This window comes from Ceratotherium simum, chromosome 11 (genome assembly GCF_057802395.1).
Source record: "Ceratotherium simum simum isolate JZ-2026a chromosome 11, ASM5780239v1, whole genome shotgun sequence".
NCBI lineage: Eukaryota > Metazoa > Chordata > Mammalia > Perissodactyla > Rhinocerotidae > Ceratotherium > Ceratotherium simum.
The window spans coordinates 45,168,555-45,190,108 of NC_141910.1; the positions used below are offsets into that span (position 1 = coordinate 45,168,555).

The 21,554-nt window shown below is 45.3% G+C and overlaps 1 protein-coding gene across 1 annotated transcript in view; it reads right to left on the bottom strand.

The window, feature by feature from the left end:
* Window positions 1-726: 726 nt before the first annotated feature.
* Window positions 727-21,554, bottom strand: part of VIT (vitrin) — a 102,319-nt gene continuing 81,491 nt past the window's right edge. Inside the window, exons 11-14 of the mRNA XM_087436422.1 lie at window positions 11,253-11,356; window positions 7,989-8,215; window positions 5,867-6,380; window positions 727-2,131 (exon numbers count right to left, since the gene is read on the bottom strand). Coding sequence (XP_087292548.1) covers window positions 1,953-2,131; window positions 5,867-6,380; window positions 7,989-8,215; window positions 11,253-11,356 — 1,024 coding nt within the window. The 3' untranslated portion in view covers window positions 727-1,952. The remainder of the gene's footprint in view (window positions 2,132-5,866; window positions 6,381-7,988; window positions 8,216-11,252; window positions 11,357-21,554) is intronic.

A 21,554-nucleotide genomic window follows, 5' to 3' on the forward strand; every position in this document is an offset into this window, starting at 1 on the left:
CTTTCCTCCACTCAGCATATACTCAAATATTTGTGGACAACGTGTAGACAATGGGCATGTTTGAAGAGGCTTCATTTACCTTCAAAATTATAATACCTATAACTAGGGTGACCATATAACTTATTTCCCAAATTGGAACAATTTTGTGAATGAAAGAAGATAGCAAAATAATTAAAATTATATTATTTTTGGAAATATTTACTTATTGATGACAAATTGGTTTTTATATTAAGACTCCTATAAAATAAAACTTTTTTTATAAAATTGTTTTCCAAAATTAAATTTTTCTTCAAAAAATTAAAATAATTTATATGTGTACATTGAAGCAACATTGAAAAAACTCCTTTGTGTCGATTATCTGCACATTCAAAAATATAGGTAGAATAATTCTTCCTTGTACTTATTTATTCTTTCTCATTCTTTAATTAGTTTCTTAGTTGAATCTTTCACTAATAGTGTGTCACTGGTATCTTTAAGAAGAATTTCCTTTTTTAAAATAGTTTTTGTATTTTGAACAAATCTATTTGCAATTGCTTTCAAAGTAAAATTTATGGTTAATAAATTTGAAATTGCTGACAACTGTAATTGATTCTTCTCCATAGACCTCAATATTTTAGATTGTTGATATACTCTCTCTCCAGGTAGTGAGAAATTTGGTAAGCTCAATGCAAATTCTGCTAAATAGATGATATCTTCAATTTTTTAATGTAAATGTTTTGTCCCAAGTATTGACACAGATACTATCTCTTTGCCTCCATTCAGAGTAGCATTCTTCAACACATATTTTTACAACACATAGCTGTCGACATGTAAGTCATCTTTATTTATGACCCTCTTGAACATTCTCCCATTGCACATGTATTTCACCTCTTAATAGATGAGTCCTTGGTAGAAGCTGGAAGTAAAAAGCTGAGTTCAACCATACTCCATCCCAACTTGTCTTAATGCAACTATTAATAATATCTAATTAAATAAAAAATCCAGGACAAATGCTAAACTGGATGGGACCCAGGACAACAGGTATAAACAGGACTCTCCCAGGAAACGGCTATGACACTGACCCCTCAGAGGTAGCTCAGTGGTTGTCAATCCTGGCAGCAGAGCAATAATGCCAGAGAGCTCTTCAAACATGCCAACGTTCAGGCTCCATTCCCAGAGACTCAGATTTGATTGGTATTGGGACGGGGCCTGAGAACCAGCATTTTAGCCTCCCAAGAGATTCTAATGTGCAGCTCGGGCTAAAAGCATCTACACGAGCGTAATGCACTGATTTTAAGCCAAATCAACTTGATTCTCCAGGACCATTCCCCAACTGCTCCTAAAGCTATAGGCAGCAGGTACTCGGTGATGCAGATAATAGAGAAGAGGAGGTAAACTAGGAGCCACATTTTCTCTGCATCCCTGTGGGTGTGTTGTCACCTTGGGGCAGGAGTGAGTGCGCAGCAGGTGCTCTGGGGAACAAGAAGAGTGGAGGGTGGTCCCGTCACAAATGCTGTGAACAGTACCCACGACACAGTCAGAGTGATGGCATGTAATCCTTTCAAACATTTAATTAAGCAACTCCTATATTGTCACAACGCAAATGAAACTTGTTGAGAGTCACAGAATTCTAATGAGAAATCAAGTTAAAAAAACCTCACAGAAGCTCTAGTTAAGCCTGTCTTAAGAGCTGCACTCTATTCTGAGCATTTATTTTGAAAACAATTGTCAAAATGTAAAATCATCAGCACCCTCAAAACGACGTATCATTTTGCCTCAGTCTATGAATTTGTGATCCTCTTTCTAACTCCAAGTTTTGAAGTACGAAAAACCATGCTGGCAAAGAATGACAACCACGCATCTGTTGTCCAAGCCCTCTGTGCCTTGCTGCCCCGCATGCCCCATAAAGCGTTGGGGGTTGTCCCAGAGCCAGTCAGAAAGTAGCACGTGCTGGTGCCTTGCCTGCTCTGAATTCAGTTCCGAGGCTGTGAGTTGAACTCTGTACAAATGTTCTGGATGACCTTGGGGACAGATTTGTAGAGGTTGTCAAACTCGTCCACAAAGAAGGAGTGGTCCTTGGCGGGGTGAGTGGCGATGACTTCCAGCTCGTCCTGTGCAGCCCATGCCACGCCGATTGCATAGGTGATCACTCCTGTGGGGACAAAGTTTAGATGAAGCAGATGTGCCCGAGAGAAGATACTGCTAATGAATCCTTGCCTTCCTCTTGCTCTGTTGGCTATTGTGTTTGAACGCAATCGAATCCAACGTCAGAAATGTGCCCAAAAGCATGAACATCTGCTATATGCCAACAGTAGCAAAACTGATATAGTTGCTGTCTCATAGAAGTTTATAATCTTTGAGGGAAAAAAACAGACAAAATGGGGTAAATACACAATAATAATTTCATGTCCAGGTGCAGCAGAGGGGATGATATTTTGGGATAAGTGAAACTTTGGTGACATGCGGATCACACCACATGGCCCATGCCTGTGTGTAGAGCCAAACAAAATCTCAGAGAGCCTTAAATGCATCACAAGTCAGTTCAAGATCTTTAACTAAAACAGTAGAATTGAATCACTTTAGACTTGAGGGTGACTTTACAAGCCATAGAATCCAACCTCATTCCTGGTGCAGGAACCCTTGCACAACGACCCGGAGAGATGGTCACCCAGCATTTGCTCCATCACCACCATGAAGAAAGGGTTTCAAGACAAGAGAGTGGCCAACAGTGTTGAATGCTGCAGGGAGGTCACGTAAGAGGAGAAGGAAAAAGTGCTCATTGGATTTAGAAAAAACAAGACGTTGGTAGCTTGGTGAGAGCGGTTTCAGGGAAGTAGATGCCAAAGAAACAAAATGAATTGCTGTGTGTTGAGAGTGAAGAAGAAATGAAGACGTGGGGACGGCACATATAATCCTTTCCAGAAGTTGGGCTGTAAAGAGGAGGGGGCAGCTGGTAAGTGGAGCAGAACATGGGGTCAAAAAGATTTTTTTGTTTGTGTTTTAGGAAGGGAGGGACTAGAGTACGTCTAGATGCAAATGGGAAAGAGTATAGTGGGATTAAAGGAGTTGGACCACAACTGGAGGCAAGATGCCCTGGGGAGGAGAGGACAGATTCAGAGACTAGGCATCTGTTCTCAGTGGGAAAACTGGGAGACTGCCTGGTATATGGTACTTGATTTGGGTTGGGGGCAGCTGGACAGCAGGTGCTTGACCTTACTCTACAAAAGCCTATTCCCACACCACCTTCAGGCTGGCTGGAGTAGGGTGAGTGAGCCAGGTGGGCACAAAACAAGGCAGAGCCTGGGTGTGGCCTTCCTGCCCAGCACCTCTCCCCCAGCCACCCACCGTGGCTGATGTGGTGATCTCCAGCATCTTCTGGGTGCCCTGTCCTGCTGATTGGAGAGCCATCCACACCTCACACGGTTCTAGTCTAAGCTGCTTTTCAACTGTGGCTCATTAAGCCGCATTTAAGCTACCAGTCCCTTCTCTTACCTCTCTGGTATCTTTTCTCTGAATATTGTCTACATTGGGAAAAGCCATCTTTGGGCTTTAAAGTGCTGCCAAGTGGCAGTGAGAACAACTTTGCTGAAGAATGAGGTTTAGACTGACTAAGCCCTCGTTTCTGCTCAAAGATGGAAAGGCTGACCCCCAATAAAGACAACACAAATAGTATTAGGAATTTAGATTTTCAGGGCCGGCCCGGTGGCATAGTGGTTAGTTCGTGCTCTCTGCTTCAGCGGCCCAGGGTTTGCAGGTTCAGATCTTGGGCGTACACAGATGCACCGCTTGTTGAGCTATGCTGTGACAGGCGTCCCACATATAAAGTAGAGGAAGATGGGCACGGATGTTAGCGCAGGGCCAATCTTCATCAGGAAAAAGAGGAGGATTGGCAATGGATATTAGCTCAGGGCTAATCTTCCTCACAAAAAGAAGAAGAAGAAGAAGAAGAAATTTAGCTTTTCAGATTCTTGAGGCCATCTTTATAGAAAACCTTCTAGTGGCAATCCTGACAGATGGTCACCCAGCCTTGGCATGGACATTCTCAGGGACACAATGCTCATTGCTCCGTGTAATTTACATCTATTGGTCCTAGTTCTTTAAAGCTGCCCAGAACATGCCAGATGCTCTGATAGCTCCCAGGACATCTCCCTCAGTCTTCACTTCTGACGAGGAGGCCAAGGATAGCCTCTGGGTGAGGCCCAAAGGAGGCACATCTAGAAAAATAAGTGCGAGTGGAGCTGAACATGAGCTGGAGACAGATGTCTGGAGAAAGCAGGAGAGCCCCGGGCTTATAGTCAAGGGCTGGCCCACCTGGCTCTGCCTGCTCACTTTGGAACTTTGGGTAGGTTGTTTCTGAGCCTGAAACCATCTTCACTCTGCTGACATGAGCCCAAGAGACATTGTAACTGCAGGCACACAGGCCGTCTACCATCCTGCCACTAGGAGTACGCCCCACAGGCCCCACAGGGGTAAATCCCCACTGGGAAGACTCTGCCTGAACCTGCTGTCTGGTTACTTTGATTTCCAGAAGCCAGACCTGCTGGTTCCTAAAGGCGTATTTGTTTATTTTTACCCCTTCTTGTTTGGGGAAGGATTAAAAGCAGCTTTAAAGAATACTGAAAATCCTGCAAACTAACGCAGAAGAAGAAAACAACCACAGACCTGAGTGAGTCTTGTTCACTAGTGCTCATCTGCAGGTCTTTGGTGTTCACTGACCACTCGGGTTACTTTTTTTTTGCTGAGGAAGATTAGCCCTGAGCTAACATCTGTGCCAAACTTCCTCTATTTTGTATGTGGGTCCGTGCACGGGATCTGAACCCGCAAACCCGGGCAGCCAGAGCAGAACGCGCCGAGCTTAACCACTGTACCACAGTGCCTGCCCCTCAGGTTACTTTTATTGTCATACTGTTATCACTTGTGGTTTCCTCCAGGTTGTAGTTTCATGATATTTTATGGCACTTTTCAAAACAGTGATTATACATAGATCCCGTGAAAAACGCATTCAATGTGACTGATTTTCTAAACATTTACAAAACTATTTTGCTCATTTTTCATAGTTTTAAACTTTTTGTTGCCCTCTTACAAATTTTTATATGGAAATAGCTCTTTAAATATTTTGAATGAGAATATCTTCAAGGTCTCCCCAAAACCCCCAACATCTGGATAGCAGTTGATTATAAAAATAGTACTTTTCTTTTAAAACATTAGTATTTTCGGGCCGGGCCCGTGGCTTAGCGGTTAAGTGCGCGCACTCCGCTACTGACGGCCCGGGTTCGGATCCTGGGCGCACACCGATGCACCGCTTCTCCGGCCATGCTGAGGCCGCGTCCCACATACAGCAACTAGAAGGATGTGCAACTATGACCTACAACTATCTACTGGGGCTTTGGGGAAAAAAAAGGAGGAGGATTGGCAATAGATGTTAGCTCAGGGCCGGTATTCCTCAGCAAAGAGGAGGATTAGCACGGATGTTAGCTCAGGGCTGATCTTCCTCACACACAAAAAAAATAAAAATAAAAAAATAAAGCATTAGTTTTCTTCAAATTTCTAACACAATTTGTTGGTCTTCAATAGAGATCAGAGTAATGAGTCAAATTCCTTTTCAGCTTGGTGTGCGGTACCTCAGAGTGTGGGACACAAAGTCATCCAAAGGCCTTGGGTTTGCCACGACACTTTGGAAACTGCCTTGATATTCCCTGCTCGTTCCTTCATTGCTGCTCAGAGGGGCCTATTTAACTACACCCCTAATACGCTCTCTACAGTTTTGAACATTTTATTAACTTGTAGACAAAACCAATGCATAAAATGACAGTCGCTTGCCTGTCCCACCGGCCCGCTAAGCCCCAGAGAGATGCTCAGCACAGCCTGGTCAGCAAGAGCAGCTTACCCTGGTGATGGGCAACCATGGCCGGTATTCGGATGTCATCGTAAGACCTCCCATCAGTGATGAGGATCATTAACTTCCTCTTGTTGGGCTTGGACTTCTTGAAGAGCTGTTCCAGGGCGTAGCTGATGGCAGCCCCCGTGCTGGTCCCACCGCTCCAGTACCCCACCCTCTTGATGGCGTTGAGGATGTCTGGCTTGGTGCTGTAGTCGTCAAACCCGAACTCCAGCCGCTGCTCGTAGGTGTACTGCACGGCCCCGATTCGAGTGTCCGTTTCCGAAATCTCAAACTCTTTGCTGAGGTTGGCCACAAACTGGAGAACCGTGCGGAAGTTGCCCGTCCCCACGCTGCTGGAGCCGTCGATGACAAAGCCGATGTCGGCCGAGTTGAAGCAGGTCTTGCTGCAGGCCAGTCGCTCGGTGTCACAGACCCGCTTCACCAGGGGCTGCACGGTCTTGTGGAGGCTGAACCAGCTCTGCACGTTGAGCGAGTAGAAGCCGTTTGTTCTGCACACTGCCTGGAAGACAGAGGGGAGGGACACCTGCCGGGTCAGGGGTCAAATCCTCCCATCTATCACCATTCCCCTTGACCACCAGTCCGCACTAGTCTGCCTAAAGCTCTTTCTCCATCTCAGTTCACCTAGCCAAGCACTCACAGGGGCAAAGACCCCTCAAGCTATCTCTGGACTCACTCCCACTCCCTCAGCTGGGTCTCTGCTTTAGTGCAGAGCCAGCAGTTAAGCTAATCCTCAGAGAGAGATGAATCTTTGGTTTCAGCTTCATACTTATGCCTCTCCAGGCCCCTCAGTTCATTTGTACTGGCAGCGAGCCAGAAGATTGGCGCTGGAGGGCACCAATGCATGAGAGGATTAAAGGCAGCTTTTGTTCTGATTGGGAAACAAGACACACATGAGAAACAGCTAAAGAATGTTTCCAGAGCAGCCCTTTACCCAGAGAGAAGGGGTCCCATGCAGGTGTCAGCTGTTGTTCTAGATGTTCTTGGAGAGATTTGTTCACTAACCCCCCACCCTAATCCTAACAAAGTGGAATTATAACCCCTCTGTCATAAAGGAACAAACTGAAGGTCAGCTGTGAAGGGACGTCTCTGAGTCCTTGAGACTGGAACACAAATCTCTGCTTTTAAAACTCAAGCACTGTCCTCCAGACAACCCTGCCTTCGGGCAAATGAATATTTATTTACTTGTGCCCAAGCTTGTTCCAGAAAAAATTTAAGGCAGCTGCAAATAAACATTGAGCAACACGATTGGTGTGCTCCTGGAAGTGACCGAGCTGGTGTTCCCAAAGTGAAGCCTTTCCTCCTTGTTGCTGCCTCTCCTGGGGTCACAGAGAGAATCACAGACCTGAGGACTACAGATGAACTTGTATAATTAAAAAATTATTTTTGAACAAGAAATGACTTTAAAATGTCCTAGGAAATATTTTTAATTGGTTTCTAAAAACCTAAAGGGGTTTCACAAAACTTCCCATGGACTAGGTGACATTTGAGATGAGCGTTGAGGCGGAGCTGAATCCTAGCGAATAGATGGAGAGGAGGGATTCTCACCCGGCAGCCTGAGTCAAGTCATGGCGGGAGAGAGTGGTGGTGCTGGTGTGGACAGGAGCCCAGCTGCCTGGAGCATAGGGCCTGTGTGGGGGTCACAGTAGATGACCAGGAGCAGCAGTTGACAACCTGATCTCCTTGACTTGGAGCAATATCACCTTTTTCTTGTTTATCAGAGTGGTTAATTTGCAGTGTGCGTGTGCACATGTGTGTGAGAGTGTATGCGTGCCCGTGTGTGTGCTCCTGTGAAGGCTCGCTGGGCTGCCTGGTTGAGGTCCCTTGGGCTGTGGGAGGAGCCCAGGAGAGGATTCATGTGACATCTTGGGGACAGTGCTCCTCCCAAGTTGCCGATGCTGGCCTCAGTTCACCAGGTGTGATTGGGGTTTTGCTTTGAGAAGGTAATTCCAGGTTCCAGGCTTCCTAGTCCCTCACTGGAGCTCCCTCCTGCCTAGAAGTGAGCTTAACACTCATTTGAAGGAATGAGAAACACGGCGTTGCTGGCTGTTACATCTTTGCATAGTGCAGGGAATCCTTACGTTGGGTGGCTCTCCAGGCAGTTACATACCTTGTTTGCAAAGTTGGGCTCCACCACGTACTGCTTCTCATTTTCGACGGCACCTTCAATGGTGATGAAGAAAATGTTGATTCCTGACTCTCTCGCAAGCCTTGAAGCCTCCTCCACCTTGTCCGTGGGCCAGCCGTCCACTATTACCACAGCCACGTTGGGAGCGCCGCCTCTGTTTCCATTGACTTTGGAAAAGAAGTTCTTCGTCACAAAGGAGATGGCCCGGCCTGGAAGAAAAAGGAAACTCATGCCTGGAGTGATCGTGGTCATGCCGATTATAAACGCAGGAACAGATCTCAGCAGCATAAGGAGGTCCAGAAAAACACATTCCCTCCCTCCCTTGTTTCTTTCTTTCCTTTTCTTTCTTTTTACCACATTAACTATTTTTAGGTGTACAGTTCAGTGGTATTAAGTACATTCACAATGTCATGCAACCATCACCACCATCAATTTCCCTGCCCAGTTTCATTTTAAGCCTGTAACTTCTCTCTTGCTTTAAAAAGAAGTTTTAGGGACCAGCAAGCAGGTGAAGAAGACATTCTTGAGAACAAAAGGGTCCCTTCTCTGCCTGGGTGCTGGAAGCCCGCTAAGCCCCTAAGCGGGCCCAACATTGTTTCCGAGAGCGTGGGTGGGAGGATTTGAGCTGGAGTGATGGGAGCCCCTTCTTGGCCTCCTGCTGCCTGCGGGGAGCCCAGTGCTCCAGGAGCTGCTGGGTGTGGAGGGCTGTATTCCAGGCTCAGTGGTATATTTTGTCCAGTTCCATGCCAGGGGCACAGGTCTGGCTGGCCAGGAAAACGCTGTAGCCTCTAAGAACTGAGAGACTGTGTTCTAGCCCTGGCTGTGCCTATGAATAGGGTGACCAACTGTCCCAGTTTGCTGGGACTCTCCAAGTTTTAGCACTGAAAGCCCCATATGCTCCTGGGCAAACAGATAACTGGTCACCCTAGTGTCAACATAGCTGCATATGTTAGGGCAGGGCTCTCAACCTGGGCTCTGTGGACCCCTGGGGCACTGGGGGTGTAAATCCACAAATCCCCTGAAATTATACACAATATTTTGTCTATAGAAGTATTTGTTTGGGTAGAAAGACCATAACTTTCAAGGGGTTCTCAAAGGGGTCCTCAATCTAAACAAAAGTTAAGAACTACCTTCTTAAGATTTTAGGATTAAGAGTCATTACCCTCAATGTTTTGGTTTTGGCCAGCATATACTGGCTCCACTGGCTAGTATAATCTTACCTGTGAAATGAAAGGATCATATGGTTACATACGCAGTTGCTGGAGAAATGTCTTGGAGTGCCCATGTGAACTGGCTGCACAGAACACAAGTGCTAAGGGAAAACCTGGGCTGTTGAGAACTGCTTTCATAGCCAAGGGCTAATTTTCCTCAAGGCCCAAGGCACCCAGCAGTCCCCTCTGGCTTGATGTTAGATGCCTGAAGACAGAGCACCTTGACTTCACCCAATCTTAAATTTGAAGCCTATGGTCAATTAGTGCTCAACATACATTCCATCCACCTTCCGGCATATCTTGAAAGCAGAGGCTGGAAATCTGAAAACTACATTGTTGAGACTCCCTTGCAGCTGCAGTTCTGGGTTTGTTTTAGTTTCATGAATTGATGCACATATGAGATTTAGAAGATGAAAGTGAGGCAGAGACTGTACTTTTGATTCTGCTATTTCTGCTGACAAGTGTCTGTAGAGTATGTGACTTCTCTGGAGCAGCCTTAGCAGAGGTGCCTGTGTTGGGCAACTAGCTTTGTTGGTGTTGAGGTGGTGGGGTGCAGAACATTTGTCTTGTGGGTGTGAATGGAGCAGGCAAGGCATGGTTTTAGAGCCAGCAGCTATAGCAGAAGCTTCCTGATCATGGTGGCTTCCTGGCCCAAGCAGATTCCTGAAGAGGCTGTGGTGGCAGAATTGAGAAAGCCATTTCCTGATCTTGGAAGAGGCAGCAGCTTCTTGGAGGTCCTGGTTCTGCAGGAAGTCTTTAGAAGCCACACTTGAAAGCTCGGCCTAGAGTTCATTTCTTCAGCCCTTTCAATAATTCTGAAGACAGTTCAATACCCTGAAATAAATCCCCTTCTGCTTAAACAAGCTGAAATGGAGTCTGTTCTCTGAAGCCAAACCCTGATCAATACAGGGCAGAGATAGAGCATGTTATCCACTGAAAAAGGCATGATTATGGGATTAAGACACCTCTCTAACCCCTCAAGGAAATAGCGTGTCCTCTGAAGTTTTTAAGTTTTACTCCATGATACATTATTGGAATTTCACTGATCTAGCTATTAAATTGAAAATAAATCAGAAATCAACTCTATCATGTTTGTGATGAGGTAATACTGATTTGGGGTCCCAGATAGCAGTGACTTGGCCAGTGTTTATTTAGCATTGTTCAAAGACCAAAGGCTCTTCCTTTGCCAGGTACTAATATACTGATCTACAGAGAGGTACACTGAGGTGGGAAGGGAAATAATTAAATCAGATTTACTGTAACTTCGAAGATCCTCCTTCAAAGGTAATTCTATTCCTTTTGTGAGATCCATGCCAAGCAACTGTGGCTCACTTCTCCATTTCCTTGGATTTTAATGGTACAAATAAGTTCCCTAAGAAGTGGACACCCCTCCCAGTGCCCTCAAAGCCAGACTACCATTTATAAATTAATAATGGCATGGGCTCATTGGCAGCCTTTGAGCTTGGTTAGTGTGAAACTGTTTCCTAATGCCGAATCACCTCTGGGTGAACTGATAAAGTGGAATTTCTGGACCTGCCCCACTGAGGACAGACCTTGGACTTCCAGTAACACATCCCCACACCCCCAGCCACCACCAAGCCTCAGACATCACAGGAAACTCAGCTTGAAACAAAGACCATGCCTTTCTTTGCACAGTCATCACTATAACAGAAACAGATTGGAAGGAGCACTGTGGGTCTTCCTGAGTGGAACTGGTTAAAAAATTTAACGTTAAATAGTTGACGACTTGTAGACTAATCAGGAAACAGTCATAATAGCAGTCCTGCTTGTCCTGAGGAAAGCTGCCATCCCAAGGAAGCAGGCATGCTGGAACTCTCCATATGTGTGATAACATACGTGTGATAACAATTCTTGCCCCCTGAAAACATGATAATACTTCAGAAAAGATACAGATAGTATGTGAGTCATTTCTTGACGGATGATTATTATTTTTTCTTCCTCCTACATAGAAGACAACCATATAGAAAGAGAACCATGGTAGCAAGATGGGATGATCTGACTCCAGATCACATACCTGCATTAGAAAGCCCTCCTCTCTGGGTAATTTTCTCTATGGCAGCCTTCAGATCCCGGGAATTCATGTGCGTCTTGAGATTAAAGTGGGTAGCAGGGTTGTCTCTGAAGAGTTAGAACAAGAAATAAAAATTAGCTGAAACATTGTTACCTTTGGAGGAAAGCAGAAATCAGAGTTGCTTCTTTTATACAGTAGCCCCCCTTATCCGTGGGGGATACATTCCAAGACCCCTAGTGGATGCCTGAAACCGTGGATAGTACCAAACCCTATATATACTGTGTTTTTTCCTGTATATACATACCTATGATAAAGTTTAATTTATAAAGTAGGCACAGTAAGAGATTAACAACAATAGCTAATAATAAAATTGAACAATTATAACGATACACTGTAATAAAAGTTACGTGAATGTGGCCTCTCTCTCTCAAAATATTCTATTGTACCCTTCTTCTTGTGACGATGAGATGATACAACGCCTACGTGATGAGACGAAGTGAGGTGAATGACGTAGGCATTGTGACACTTTAGGCTACTACAGACCTTCTGACCATACGCCAGAAGGAGGATCATCTGCTTCCGGGCCACAGCTGACCTCGGGGAACTGAAACCGTGGAAAGCAAAACTGAGAATAAGGGGGACTATCGTGTACAAATAGAATGGAAGCTGCTTCAAAGCTGTAAGCTGTGGTTTATAAAATGCCCCAGTGTGGACAGAAGGGATGGAGAGATGGAAGGACTGGGGTCCTCTTCAGTGTATGTAGAGAAAAGTGGGCCTTTTCAGGACTCAGAAGGTGCGGGTTCTAGTTTTGACTGCGCTTTTTCCTAGCTGTGTGACCTTGAGAAGTCATTTAACTTCTCTGGGCTTCATCTGGATAAAAACAAAGATCATAACATTCAGATTGCTAAGGAGCAGGACTGTTGTCAAGTGGGATTTTGCAAATGTAAGGATGTCCCCAGGCTGCCCAGACCCCCCTCTCCAGGAAGAAAATCTCAGCGGTTGGCCACTCCCAAGGTTACCCCAGCACTGGGATAGCATTTTAACAGCGGAGTCCAGGAGAACACATCCCTTCATCTTTTCATTTTGTGACTCCTGTGACTGGGTGAGAATATTCAAATTTCACCCAGAAAGTCAACATGTATTTTATTGAAACCTGAAAAAGATTGGCTGGAGAGGAGTTGGAGTGAATTAAGTGGAGAAACAGAACGAGAATCCTTCTCTAGGGCTGCGTCTCCATGGGTGAGCCGTGCGAACAGGCTTGGGAGCAGCTGAACAGAGGGTGTGGAGTACCTTTCATGAGCAGGTGGAAAGCATGTTGGGAAGGACAAAGGCTCTGCGGGGTGGATGCGGGTGCCCATACCCAGGATGAAGTGGGGATGCACAGTAAATCACATCTCCTGAAGCACTGACACTCAGCCACTGCAGGGCTCCATAAGAGTGTCACCTTTAAGGTCACACAGGGCCCCGCACTCCAGAAGAGCCTGCAGTTGATTCAATGCTCTGATGTTGCTGTCTTGAAATTCTTCATCATTTTTGAACACAGGACAACTTATGTAGCTGGTCCTGGCTGCAGATTACTAAAACCTCAAGGAGAGGGAGAAGGAGACCTTTAAAAGCAGCCTTTCCACAGACACCAGGAGGAGAGCCAGGGAGCAGCAGCTTTAGGCAGTTTCAGGTGGGAATTCCAAGGGGACCTACAGTGGGTTCTTAGTGAGCCCTTTGGGGGATCTGGCAGTGTGCTCACCAGGGAGCCAATGTCCCCTTTCAGGACCTGAAAGGAGACATTCTCTGCCCCCTCCTCTCCTTCCCTTCCTTGCTCCATCCCTATTCTCTGACCTTCCTAGCTGTCTCAAGGTCATCTCTGTCAGAGGAGAACTCGTGAACAGGCCAGAAGGATGCCCCTCTGTCCTCCATTTTATTAGCGAATATGAGGGGCACAGCCTGGTTCTTGGACAAAACCAAAGCAAGATGCCCGGAGGCATGCTGATCTAAATGAGAAGGGATGTGAAACTGGGAGGGCCGGCTACCTTCAGGGAAGACGAAGCAAAGTTTAAAACAAGCTCAACCACGGTGGGCGTTGGGGCAAAACCCAGCCAGATAGACGCCACTAGGAAAAAACCAAGTTCTAGTTTAGGACTAAATAAAAGCCAACCAACCAACAACAACAAAGCAAACTGCAGAATGGAGACATGTGGGCGTTTTAGCTGAGCCTGACCTTACTATCAACCAACAGTGTGAAGCCTCCGTCTCTGAGGCTGCAGTAACACGACCCACGTGCAGGTCACAGGGAGGAGGACGCACAGCGAAGTGGTGCTGTCGTTTTCAGGGTTATGTTCTTCTTTCCCTCTGGGCTCGCCGGCTTGTGGGTTTGTATTCTTACAGATCAATTTCAGTAAATGCTGTACTTGCCTCCCAGCCATTGAGGCTCAAAACCTGGACTCCGTCTTTACTTGCTCAGTCATAGAACCTGTCAGTCTGGTCCACCAAATCCCGTAAATTCCTCTTGATACAATCACTCGCTTTCATTCCCTCTTCTGTATTTCTGTGGCAACCCCCTGAGTTCAGGCTCCCTTACCTCTTGCTGGTTCTACTGCAAGAGTCTCTGTGTTGGCTTCTACAACGCCAGTTGTACGCATACCTGCTAGAGAACTCTTCCTCACGTACAGCTCTGACTGTAAAATTCCTCCGCTCAAAAATCATCAGAGGCTCCCGTTGTGAAACTTCATATTTTGGCGTTTAAAGCCTATCCATAATTTAATTCTAATCTGTCATCTTCTTATAGTTCTCTGTCTTTCTCTCTCTTGATTCTGGTCAGAATGAGCTGCTCATTATTTCCTGGTTTTCTAACTTTGTGCCTTTGCTCATCAATTCTCTCACCTGGAAAACCAAAATTGTGCCCACACTCCAAGCTCCAGCTACTGGGAGCTACCTGTCTCCCTGATCCCTGGCCCCAGCTGACCGTCTCTGCGCCTGACTTAGCTTTCTCTAACCCACAACACCTTGCATACTATGTGGCACCTGCAGGTATTCAATTAACAGCATTGAAGCAACAAATATTTCTTCATTCTTCTTCTGTGCCTCTCTCCCTCTAAACCCTGGTGTCCCCCAGGACGTGGTGCTATCTCCATCATGCATCCTCCTTAATTATGTACTTCCCTGGGAGATCTCGTCAACTTCAGTGACCATTCACATGCCAACAGCTGTCCCGCACACACTGGTCGGCCCTCTCTCTTGAACCCCAGATACACACACGATGACTTCCACACATCTCCATCTGGAATGTACTCTGTAGTACCTGGGGGTGGTCCGCTGGCCCCACAGGTTTGATATTTCCCAAACTAAAGTCATTTGTCTTCCAAACCTGCTCCACCCAACCACCCATATCCCTTCTGTATTCCCTCTTCTGACTCATTAAGTCATCCCAGCAGTATGCATTCTTGATACTCTCTGACACCTTCTTCATCAAATGCCATGTGCTGTCAGACCAGCCTCTTAAGTAGCTCTTGTATCTCTCCCATCCTTTCCATCGTCAAATTTAGACTTTCATCTTCTGTTTCCTGAACTATTGCTATAGCTTCCTACCTGGTCTTCCTGTACCCAGGAAGGAAGTGGCCTCTGCAGAGGGAGTTTTATCTAATAGGCTCTAACGGAGGCAGATTATTTGGGAAGATAATGATGCCTCTTCCAAGGGGCCTAATTTTGTATTTGTAATTTTGTGTTCTTTGTCTTAAAAGGGCCCCCAAACTGCATAAGCTTCTGAGTCCCCAAAGTCTGGGTCTATTCTTTGGTGACCAAGGAATATAAACTTTTTCAATTCCTGAAAAAAAATGACTTGAAACAAACAAACAAAAATTATTGGGTACAAAATAAAAAATTGCAAAATCGATATTGACAATAATAAACATGTAATTGTCTACCAAGTATAACCCTATATGAACTTCATTAATTGTAGAATTTTTAACTCACCCAAAACTGTAATTACATTTGAAAATGATTTGCGGGCTAGATTTTCTCACTTTACAAGATTTCTTGAGTGTGTCTGACACTTGTGAAGAAATCATAGCTAATCATAAATTAAGTGTTGCTCTAGACAAATAACATAAAAAGCGAAAATATAAAATTTTCGTTCAAAAGTTTTTACAGAAAAATACATTTAAATGTGGAACCTAGTCACCTGGTCACATCCATGTGTTCCCCCAAGAACCCTGTGCAGGGGGCTGTCTTAATGTTGATCACCTGTCTCTTTCCCATACTATATGCAGAGTCGAGTCTTATTTGTGATAGTCATGTTCTGTGAGGTCACCGTGAACATCAAATTAGCAAATACTGAGCCACATAGGGTTAGGTTTCTATGGGCCTCAGTCACAACATTTTCATCAATAGATCAATACATAAACTTGTCTTATATACGTTTCTGTTTGAAGACAACTAATTTAATGTATGTTTCTTACATATAATCAATTATATACACTATTTCTGTATAATGAAACACTAGCTGAGAAGGATTTAACGTTATCCTGACCCTGGGTAATGTAACCATAAATTTCTTTGGCTTTCCGCCTCACAATGCTATCCACTATGCTTCTTTATTTTTTTTAAATCAGTCGTCATTTCATGAATTCATTAGTTCAGCCACTTTCCCACCTTTCCACCGCTTCATCACACACTATAGATGTTACTTTAGCACTTTCCAGAGCAGACTCAAGTGCAGAACAGCAAATTTCCTTTTTTCTGAATGTACCCAATCGCTGATTCATTAACACTGAACTCACGACCAACAGCACCATAACTCATGCCTAAAGGAAACTTACCTAACACTTGTATTTTCTCCATTAACACACCATAGCCTTCTTACACTTAGAACACTAGACTGCATTTCAGCACTACTCTTGGGAGCCACTTTATTTATTTATTTATTTGAGATATAATTGACATATAACATTGTATTGGTTTTAGGTGTACAACATAATGATTTGATATATGTATACATTATGAAATGATCACCAGAAAAGGTTAGTTAACATCCATTTCCACACATAGTTACCATTTTTTTCTTGTGATGAGAACTTTTCAAATCTCTTAGCAACTTGCAACTTATACAATACCTATTGTTAACCATAGCCATCATGTTGTACATTACATCCCCAGGACTTATTTATCTTACAACTGGAAGTTTGTGCCTTTTGACCACCCTCACCCATTTCATTGGGACCATTTTAAATAGCGAAATCGCCAATGAAAAGCACAAAAATGCAGAAAATGTGCACTAACTACACTGCAAAAAGGATACTTGTTTACAGCATGGGAGCTGAAACAAGAAGGCAGAGCATTACCTTGTTTGACCTCAGCTGGGAATATGCGTGTCAAGTGACTACTCAAATGTATCACTCTTCTGTGCATGTCTGCAAATGACTGTGAAAGTGCTGCGCGTATTGGTTTTGGAGTTACAAATAAGTTTTAGCGAGTAGGTGCATTCGCAGACGTGGAATCAGCAAATCATGAAGATCGACTGTAAGATCTTCATGAGAACAGGCACTATGTCCTAGTATTTTCTATCCCTAGTGTTTAGCATACAGTGGGTAATAGGTAATTGTGAAACAAATAATGAAAGAAACAAAAAAATGTCCTCTCCTCTCTTGGATCATCCCAGGCGCAGCTGAACACTCTGCCTCTGAGCTCCACACTGCTCACTCTCTCCCTCTATTACATCACAGAGGTGGATGAATCCATCTCCAGAGGCAGACAGATGAGCTATTCATATACCCAATGAATAGATGCTTTTAATTTTATTTGTTATTTCTTTTAAAAATATTGCCTCCCTTACTAGATGGTGAAGTCCTGAAGAACAGAATCTCTATTACATTTACTTATTTATTTTTAATGGATTGAAAGGTTGGATCAGAGAACCTCTGCAACTCTTTCCAATTGCTAAAATTATGATTAGAGGCAAAGCCACAGAGCTCATCTACCCAGGGACTTACAGGAAAATGTAATCAAACTACTTGGATGAATTTCACATCACTGTCCCCTGCCAATGGCATGGTGCTTAGTACGTGGTACACACTCAATAAATCTTTGTTTTAAATTGCAATGTAATTAAATCAGAGGAATGAATGATAAGTCTACCCTGCAGACTGTGGCAGCTCTCGGTAGTGTACGCGTCCTTTTTCAGCATACATGGGCTGGTGGCCTGACACCCTAATCTGATTACTTTCCAGAGATGGAGACTGTTTAACAAGTTCAAAAAGGTACACTTTTTTAACAAGTTCAAAAAGGTACCACTATATTTTTATGTAAGTAACTTTTAATTTGTAATTTTATTACAAGATCTCATTAAAGGAAAACACTTTTTTCTCAGCAATATCAAAGATTTCCTTTGAAAATAAGAGAAGAAAATAAACAAGGAGGTTTATAGCTCAAGGAGAAAATATAAAATTGTTCTATGTTTGGAAGAAGAGCTATACTAATGAAGAGAAATTATAGGGAGCCAGAGTTTGGCTGTGCATAGAAAGGAATAATTTATGCAATAGGAAACGACTGCCCTGCAGGTGATTAAGAAGAAGACCTGTCAGAAATGGGCATGGGTGATTCCTAGGCAGGCTTGGGGCATGGGGGCAGGGAGCTGGGAATGATCTTCAGTGTTGCCAGACCTCCCCATGATAAGACTCACCCGAGGCACTCGGTGTACCACGAGGTTACCAGGTCTCCTCCTGGCAGAAACTCGGTTCAGTAGGTCTGGGCTGGAGCGGGGAAATGTTTTTTTAAACAAGGGGTCCAGGTGAATCTTATCCTGAGAAAAGTTTGGGAAGCCCTGGATTCTGAAGGACTTCTGAGGCCTGGTCAGGCCTAAGGATCCCATTGGGTCAAAGTCCCAGAGGCCACTGGTTGACCCCGTACCACTTCCAGTCACATGGAGTGAGCCTCTGAACGGAATCTGTATGCCGGCAGAGACATGTGAACTAATCATATTCCCTAGAGTGACAACCTCCCACAAGGCATCACCTTCAGGTTACAGTAAAATATCCTGACTATATTTAGCCTTTCAGTTTTCATAATGCTAAAACGTGATGATCTATGGACTTAGTCACTGAGATGAACCGTGCCTGTGAAATCAGGAGGAGGTTCTAGGGTGCTCCTGGTTGCCCAAGGACATGCTGGCGGCTGCAGGTTCGGTGGCAGACTTGTCCCTTGAGGACATTACCTGGCTCAGAATGAGAATGACTCTGTCCCCATCCCCTCAAAGGACTGAGCAGCCTGGGCCAACCTGCGGAGGGACTTTGTATGACTAGCCCCTTTTGAAAGGACAGTGGCCTTTCTCGCATTTCCTAGGATCAGAGATCGGAGCAAGGTCTTATAATCAAATTTTGTTTTCAGATGAGTGTTTTTTTTGTAATTAGTAACAATAATTCCACCCCTCTACCAAAAAGTAGAAAATTACCCTGCACACCTCTTCCTGCTGGAGGAATGTGGACATGCGTCGTGCTGATCTGAGAGTTACTCTGGACCCAGCGGGCTCACAGGCTCGCTAGTTTGTAACCATGTCACACTGGTAAGTGCTGGGACATGGAATGTCGTGGTGACAGACACAGTGTTTGGCACTTCCCAAACTCAGACGTGCATCTGATCACTTAGGGAGCTTGTTAAAATGTAGATTCTGATTCTGCAGGTCCAGAGTGAGGGCTGAGGTTCTGCCTTTCTAACGACCTCCCAGATGATGCTGTGGATGGCACTTTGAGGAGCAGTGTCTTAGGGGATGCTGTAAGAATCAAGAAAATCAGCAGCAGGGCTGCCAGTGACGAGAGGAAGCAAGAAGAATAAATAAGAAGTCTAGAGAAGGGGAGAGAAAGGCTGAGAAAGGGGAGGGGATAGAGCTCCCGCAACCCTCTAGGCTGGTAACCTGGGGGAGACGGGAGGGACCAGGGGCACGGGATTCATCACAGGCCCGTGAGAATATTTGTGTCTTCACTCTCTGCTTGCACAAGAGAATCACCCGGGGAGCTCTAAAAATTAATGATGCCTGGGTCCCACACTCAGAAATTCTGATGTAATCGATCTGAGGTTTGGTCTGGGCATTGGGGGGGTGGTTTCAAAATCTCCCCAGGTGATTCTAATGTGCATCCGGGTAGCCATCTGCTTCTCCAGCAGAACCATCCAGGAATCAAGGGGGAATGATTTCAGGGGGGGCACTGGGATAAGCCCAGTCAATGCGCGATGGGAGTTCAAGGGGGACCGTTGAGTAGAAGTGGTGGAAGTCAAGTGCAGTCCTTGTATTTGTGCCTCCAGGAGAATTGCATGGTGGGGAATAGGAAAAGCCTAAGATTCTTGTGAAAATTGTATCCACAGCTCACTCAGCCTTGAGACTGTGTCCCTGAGGAGTGCGGCTCAAGGGCTCACCTGCCTGTCTCCCAGAGAGGAGAGAAGTGGCACACTGGGGTCTTTGCAAGTGTCATTAGGCCCTGGAGAGCCCTCCCGGGCAGAAGACAGGCAGCTGTTGTGGGATCCTGTTAGTTCCTGTAGAGGCGGTATAGACTGAGGGGGTGAAAAGAGGACTGGGCGAGAGATGGAGAGACCTGAATTCTGAACGGGAGCTGCCACTCCGTACCTGGGAAGCTGAGCTGTCCCTTCCCCTCTCAGGCAGTTGGTGATTCTCAACCTCGGCGACAGATTGGAATTACAGATTAACACACTAACTTCGGGGGTATTTGCCAGATTCTAGTTTACTAGGTCTGGGATGTGGCCCAGGCATCAGCATTTTTAAAAGCTCCCCAGGTAATACCAATGTGAAGTCAGGGCCCAGGCCTGCCTTCCTGCCCTGAAGTCCTAGGTGCTGAGACGCACATCTCCTGGCCCCGCCCTGCCCCCTCCTGCCTTTGCTGTAGACACAAGAGGATGTGACGGATGGTCCTCCTCGCAGCTGTTTCAGTTTCCTATTTCTGCTGTAACAAATGACCATAAATTTACTGGCTTAAACAACACACCTTTATTAGCTTACAATTCTAGAGATCAGAAGTGTGATATGGGTCTCCCTGGCAGGGCTGTGTTCCTTTCTGAAGGCCCAGGGGAGAGTCCGTTTCCTTGTCTTTTCCAGCTTCTAGAGGCCACCTGCATTTCTTGCTCATGGCCCCTTCCTCCACCTTCAACAATAGCAGTCGTATCTCTCCGACTGTTCTTCCATAGTCTCATTTCCCTCTGACTGACAACAGCTGGGAAAGGTTCTCTGCTTTTAAGGCACCATGTGATTAGATTGGGACACCAGATAATGCAGAATAATCTCCCCATCTCAGGGTCCTTAACTTCAATCACATCTACAAAGTCCCTTTTGCCATGTGAGGGAGCATCTTCACAGGTGCCAGTGTTCGGACATGGACAGCCGTGGGGGCCATGATTCTGCCCACCACACCAGACCTGACACCTTGCTTCCTCCCTCCTCTCCGGTTGTCCCACCCTCGGTGGCTCAGCTGATCCACGGGAGCCTCTGGGCATCCTTCCTGCTTTTTTGGGCAGAAAGGGAGGCTCAGCTGAGCGTCTGATTGAGGGTCTTCAGTCTGGGGCTGAGGTTGGGTGGGCTGAGAAGTAAGAAGAGAAAGGAGACGCGGCCCAACGCAGAGCCACTGCCTAACACACGGGGCAACGGTCACAGAGCTGTGAGCAAAGAAAATCTATTTCATTCTGAAATTAAGAAAAACCAACATTTTGCTTTAGTCTATGTTTTCCAATGTTGATATCCTAGGGTTGATGACAAAGTTCAAAAGAACATGTGCAATTCTGTTCCATTGATACTGGAATCGGGGACTAAAAGGAAATCCTATTGAAGATGTAGGGGGCACGCAGCACCTGTGGATCTGGGCTGCAGCTAAAATGTAAGCTGCTTGGCTAGTTCACCCTGTTTGCCAGAGTTCACTTAATAAGCTACTTGCTCTGGCTGTTCTTTCATTTAGCCCTTTAGTCTTCCTGTTGGTATTAAGTGCAGTCATGAGCCTTCCAGCTGTGTAATTCTGAATTAGAATGCACGTGCGAGACACAGGCTTGATCCGGGGCTTTGTTCAAGCACAGGGTCTCAGTCTTCTGTTTGGTGGAAAGCTTCAATTATGATGATGAGCGAAATCTTTGCTTTGAAGTCAATTTTGTTTGACATTTTAGGGATTAACCCAGGATTTAATATCTGCCCTCCCCCCAGCGGTCATGCATTTAGCTGTGCGATTTTGAACAAGTCACTGAACCTCTCTGAGTCTGTATCAAACCCCACCTCTCTTACTAGAGGCGCGAGATGATTGTGGAAGGAACAATCAACTGTGGTTGCTGAAA